Raw genomic sequence first — 6,267 nt, forward strand, 5'->3', positions numbered from 1 at the left:
ATTTCTAAGTCTTTCCTGAGTAATGTCACCTCATTTCTGAGTTTTTCTTTTTTTATTATTATATGAAACATATATTGTTATTTCTCAACATTTTTAAAAGGCCCTGATATAGAGCAAGTATTGTTTTCCAAAATTATTTGAGCACACAGTTATATTAATATATCATGAAGAAATGGTTCTATAGAAGGAATAAATGAGAGTTCATGTGCAAGAACTAAGGAAAGGTATTTAAAGACATTTTTTCCCCCTTTGGTCCACTCTGCGAGGCTTGTGGGATCTTAGCTGAACCCCAGACCTCGATAGTGAAAGCACAGAGTCCTAACCACTGAACCATCAGGGAATTCTCTAGAAATTCTAATCAATGGAGAAAGCAATGACAAATCTGCATCACAACCTTCCCCTTGTTTACTGTGCTTTTCATGGTAACCTCTACACCCTCAAGATCCTCTTTTGTCTTTAGTTGAGGATGGTGTTTAAGGTGAGGGCTTCAGCCATTTGGAAAGTTACTCAAGTTTTTCTGGGGCTCTCTCGTGTATACATGTTATTAAACTTAGCTTGATTTTTCTCCTGTTAGTCTGTCTCATGTCAATTCTGAGACCAGCCAGAAGATCCTAGAAGGTAGAGGAAAATTTGTTCCTCCCCAACACCCATATCTCCACATGGCCACTGACATGATTACAGCAATGGTCTTGATGTTGCCTTGATCCATCAGGTCAGAGTGGCCTTGTCTGATGTTGCTGTTCTGTGAAATTGTTCACGTTCCACAGAACACTAAGACTGAGGCCAGATCTGCTCCTGTATGTCAGGGTCTGTCTTTCTCTTCCTCACACATAACAAGAAGTCTAGGAGAAGGCTATTCTGCGCTGGTTCAGCATCTCAAGGGTAACCTTAGGTATAAATCTCTTGCCAGGATTCCACATGGCCCCCTTCAACATATTGCCTTTTCCCCTCAGACTCAAGACTGTTGCCTCAGGGTCACAAAATGGCTGCAACAACCTCTGGAAGCCATCGTGTGCAAAGGAACTTCTGCTTCCAGCTGGTTTGATGGCCAGACAACCCAAAGTGATCATCAAGGACCATTTTCAGCAATCCAGTTGACCAACAGTGAACAAAATGACAAAGGACCTGCCTCCCAGTCGCTCCCCTCTAGTCAGGGGAGGCAGGTAACGAAATAGCAAGTATGGTGATAAATGGTGTGGAGAAAACAAAGGAAGGAGAAGGGAATAGGGAGTGGGGACTGTTGTTATTTTAAGTTGGGCAGACAGGAAAGGCCTCACTGACAAGGTGACATTTGAGCAAAAGCCTGAAGGAAGAAACTATTTGGAAATTTCTCTTGGAGGTAAGTGCCCTTCAGCTACTTAAATATTTCCTTTTTAGAAGCCATTGCAGCTACTCTTCCTGGCCCTATGATTTAGGAGTAAACAAAAGTTTTAAAAACTGAGTTTTAGGGAAAGGTTTAACTCTCATGGAGGAGAATTCAGATGACTTGTATTTTCTTTCTTGAAAAGCAGCAGTTCAGCAATGTTTAATTACTGGCTAGATAATCATTTTTATGTTCATTATATATACACATTAAACATACAAAGAACAACTTAGCTCAAGTTATCAGATTACCTCCCAGCAGTGAGGGATAAACGTGATACATCTTTTTTTTTTTCTGGCCACACCGTGCTGTGCAGCTCGTGGATTCTTAGTTCCCTGACCAGGGATCGAACCCATGCCCCCTGCAGTGGAAGTGTGGAGTCTTAACCACTGGACTGCCAGGGAAGTCCCTAAACATGATACATCTTCTCGAACACTGGAAGAAAATGCTAGTTACCTACTCCTATTCTCCCTTTCTGACCTAGTAACAGGCCCCAATTTTAAGCTGACCACACTGCAACCTAGAATAAAGAATAGATTTTCTAGCCTCCCTTTGTTACTGAACCAAGCTAGGGTCTGCTCACCCACCACGCAGCAAAGACAATCTACTGACACCAGATTGTGATGAAGGAAAGTACAGTGTTTATTGCAGGACACCACACAAGGAGAATGGGCAGCTCATGATCAAAAGACCTGAACACCTCCATGGCTCTTAGGGAAGGGTTTTCAAAGGCAACATTTGGGATGAGGGTTGCAGCTCGTGGACTTTCTTCTGATTAGTTGGTGGTAAGGTAACACGGTGATGTTTCAGGAATCTTAATCATCAACCTTCTGGTTCCAACCCATCTGGGGTCTACTTGCTTGAGGTCAGCATGTAGTCACCATCCTTCATCTGGGTAGTTGGTCTCAGTTTCTGCAGAACAATTTAAAGATATGTGTCGGTTCCTTGCGCTCGGTGGCCATGGCGGCAGCAGCAGCAGCAGACATTAGCGGCCCAGCTGCTAGGATCAGTTCCCTGGGTTTCACCATCCCAGACTTCCTTCAGGGCGCCCCAGGCAGCAAACCAAGATGGAGTATGAGTGGAAACCTGACGAGCAAGGGCTTCAGCAGATCCTGCAGCTGCTGGAGTCCCAGTCCCCCGACACCACCATCCAGAGAACCATTCTAGAAACTGGAACAACTCAATCAATATCCAGGCTTTAACAACTACATGATTTTTGTTCTTACAAAGTTAAAATCTGAAGATGAACCCACAAGATCATTGAGTTGTCTCATATTGAAGAATAAGGTGAAAGCACACTTTCAGTATTTCCCAAATGGTGTAACAGACTTTATTAAGAGTGAATGTTTAAGCAATATTGGTGACTCCTCTCCTCTGATTAGAGCTACTGTAGGCATTTTGATCACAACTATAGCCTCCAAGGGAGAACTGCAGAATTGGCCTGACCTCCCACCAAAACTCTGTAGCGTGTTGGATTATGAAGATTACAACACTTGTGAGGGAGCATTTGGTGCCCTTCAGAAGATTTGTGAAGATTCTGCTGAGATTTTAGATAGTGATGTTTTAGATCTTCCTCTCAACCTCATGATTCCTAAATTTTTACAGTTCTTCAGGCACAGTAGTCCAAAAATAAGGCCTCATGTCGTTGCATGTGTCAATCAGTTTATCATCAGTGGAACTCAAGCTCTGATGTTGCACTTTGACTCCTTTATTGAGAATCTCTTTGCATTGGCTGGTGATGAAGAACCAGAGGTACAGAAAAATGTGTGCCAGGCACTTGTGATGTTGCTTGAAGTTCGAATGGATCGCCTGCCTCCTCACATGCATAATATAGTTGAGTACATGCTACAGAGGCCCCAAGATCAAGGTGAAAATGTGGTTTTAGAAGCCTGCGAATTTTGGCTTACTTTGGCTGAGCAACCAATATGCAAAGATGTACTCATAAGGCGTCTTCCTAAGTTGATTCCTGTGTTAGTGAATGGCATGAAGTACTCAGATATAGATATTATCCTACTTAAGGGTGATGTTGAAGAAGACGAAACAATTCCTGATAGTGAACAGGATACAAGGCCACGTTTTCGTCGATCAAGGACAGTGGCTCAGCAGCATGACAAAGATGGAATTGAAGAGGAAGGTGATGATGACGATGAAATTGATGATGATGATACAATTTCTGACTGGAATCTAAGAAAATGTTCTGCGGCTGCCCTAGATGTTCTTGCAAATGTGTATCATGATGAGCTTTTGCCACATATTTTGCCCCTTTTGAAAGAATTACTTTTTCATCATGAATGGGTTGTTAAAGAATCAGGCATCTTGGTTTTAGGAGCAATTGCTGAAGGTTGCATGCTGGGCATGATTCCATACCGACCTGAGCTCATTCCTCACCTTATTCAGTGCCTCTCTGATAAAAAGGCTCTTGTGCGTTTCATAACATGCTGGACTCTTAGCCGCTATGCACACGGGGTCGTCAGCCAGCCCTCAGACACGTACCTGAAGCCATTAATGACAGAACTGCTAAAACGTATCCTGGATAGCAACAGGAGAGTACAAGAAGCTGCCTGCAGTGCCTTTGCTACCCTGGAAGAGGAGGCTTGTACAGAACTTGTTCCTCGCCTTGCTTATATGCTTGATACCTTGGTCTTTGCATTTAGTAAATACCAGCATAAAAACCTGCTCATTCTTTATGATGCCACAGGAACGTTAGCAGATTCAGTAGGACATCACTTAAACAAACCTGAATATATTCAGATGCTAATGCCTCCACTGATCCAGAAATGGAACATGTTAAAGGATGAGGATGATGATCTCTTCCTTTTACTCGAGTGCCTATCTTCAGTTGCCACAGCCCTGCAGTCTGGCTTCCTTCCATACTGTGAACCTGTGCATCAGCGTTGTGTATGCCTAGTACAGAAGACTCTTGCACAAGCAATGCTGAACAGTGCTCAACGAGATCAGTATGAGGCTCCAGATGAAGATTTTATGATACTGGCTCTTGATTTACTCAGTGGCCTGGCTGAAGGACTTGGAGGCAACATTGAACAGCTAGTAGCCCGAAGTAACATTCTAACGCTAATGTATCAGTGCATGCAGGATAAAATGCCAGAGGTTAGACAGAATTCCTTCGCCCTGTTAGGTGACCTGACAAAAGCTTGCTTCCAGCATGTTAAGCCTTGTATAGCTGATTTCATGACAATATTGGGAACCTACCTAAATCCAGAGTTCATTTCAGTCTGCAATAATGCCACATGGGCAACTGGAGAAATCTCCATTCAAATGGGCATAGAGATGCAGCCTTATATTCCTATGGTGTTGCACCAGTTTTGCACCAGACCCAACACACCAAAGACGTTGTTAGAGAATACAGCAATAACAATTGGTCGTCTTGGTTACGTTTGTCCTCAAGAGGTGGCTCCCATGCTACAGCAGTTTATAAGACCCTGGTGCGCCTCTCTGAGAAACATAAGGCACAATGAGGAAAAGGATTCAGCATTTTGTGGGATTTGTACCATGATCAGTGTGAATCCCAGTGGAGTAATGCAAGATTTTATATTTTTTTGTGATGCTCGCAGGCTCAGCGGCCACGGCTCACGGGCCCAGCCGCTCTGCGGCATGTGGGATCTTCCCGGACCGGGGCACGAACCCGTGTCCCCTGCATCGGCAGGCGGACTCTCAACCACTGCGCCACCAGGCAAGCCCCTGCAGCTTTTTATGGTGTTTAATCTCATACACTTATGCTACAGTCCCATAATTAGGGGTCCTTCAGTCTTGGAGACTATGAGGGAGCCTCTGCACTCAGGGAAGATGTTACCCTTTACAGGGAGGAAGGGTAAACCAGTAAGGAATACTGTACAGTCCCAGCCCTACTGGGAGGGCCTGGAGGGAGGTGTTGCTGTCACTGTATTAAGTCGTTGTTGGGAAACGTTTTAACATCTGGAGCCTTTGTGGGTGGAAATCTGTCTCCAATTACAATGCTGCACTAGATGTGAAGAGGCAAAAAAAAAAAAAAGAAAAACTTATTCAATCTACTCACAAAACAATACATTCTGGAATATTATGGGGAATTGTACCCAAACAAGAACCATATAAATGATGCATAGGGATGAGAAAGAGGAAAAATTCTATAGCACAATAAAGGAAACCTAAGAATGGGGATTAGAAAACAGTAAAGTTTTTTTTTTTTAATTTAAAGGTTTTTATAAAATTTCCCACATGATGGGGACTTGTTTTTGCATACTGATGAAGAACTACACAAATGAAAGCTAATAAGAGTTAAAATCAGCTTGCCTACCCATAGTAGAAGCAGGTTCTTGGAAGTTACAATTTAAGGTACCCCAAAAAGTTGGAAATAAAACAAAACAAATTTAAACAATGAAGCACCCTGTGAAATGCCAAATGAGTCACTCCTTTTACCTATGTGGGGTGGGCAGGGAGGGAGGAATAAATGGGGTTGGGCATATGAAACTAAAGATTGACACCTTGACTTTGCATTAAGACATTAACGTAGTGGATATAATTTGATGGTTGTACTTCATTAGATTTAATTTCTCAGCCAAGAGGTCATTTTTTATTTTTTCATTGTTTCACTGTGCCTTTAACCTTTTATTAAAAGGAATTTTTTTTTTTTTTTTTTTTTTTTACATCTTTATTGGAGTATAATTGCTTTACAATGGGGTGTGTTAGTTTCTGCTTTATAACCAAGAGGTCATTTTTAAAGTGCAGTTTAAGGTTCAGGTATGCATTCTGGCTCATAGTGATGGAAAGTACTTTAAATTAGTGGGAAAGCAGCATGCTTGCATCACATAGAGTGAGATTCGTATTCAGTTACCTCTGTTGCACCGGTTTGTGTTGCAGTTTACCAATTCAATATAGACCTGCATTTAAAATTCCTTTTTAAGATTTGT

At 42.4% G+C, this 6,267-nt stretch overlaps 1 protein-coding gene across 1 annotated transcript; it reads left to right on the forward strand.

Moving 5' to 3' along the window:
- Positions 1-2,424: 2,424 nt before the first annotated feature.
- LOC103090325 (transportin-1-like) lies at positions 2,425-4,924 on the forward strand (the record flags this gene model as incomplete). The annotated part of the gene is given in 3 exon segments (XM_082931257.1): positions 2,425-2,528; positions 2,530-2,604; positions 2,755-4,924. Coding segments are annotated over 3 exon segments (2,343 nt in total), but the record flags the coding sequence as incomplete, so codon positions are not given.
- Positions 4,925-6,267: the final 1,343 nt, after the last annotated feature.

This window comes from Lipotes vexillifer, unplaced genomic scaffold (genome assembly GCF_000442215.2).
Source record: "Lipotes vexillifer unplaced genomic scaffold, Lipotes_vexillifer_v1.1 scaffold539, whole genome shotgun sequence".
Taxonomy (NCBI): domain Eukaryota; kingdom Metazoa; phylum Chordata; class Mammalia; order Artiodactyla; family Lipotidae; genus Lipotes; species Lipotes vexillifer.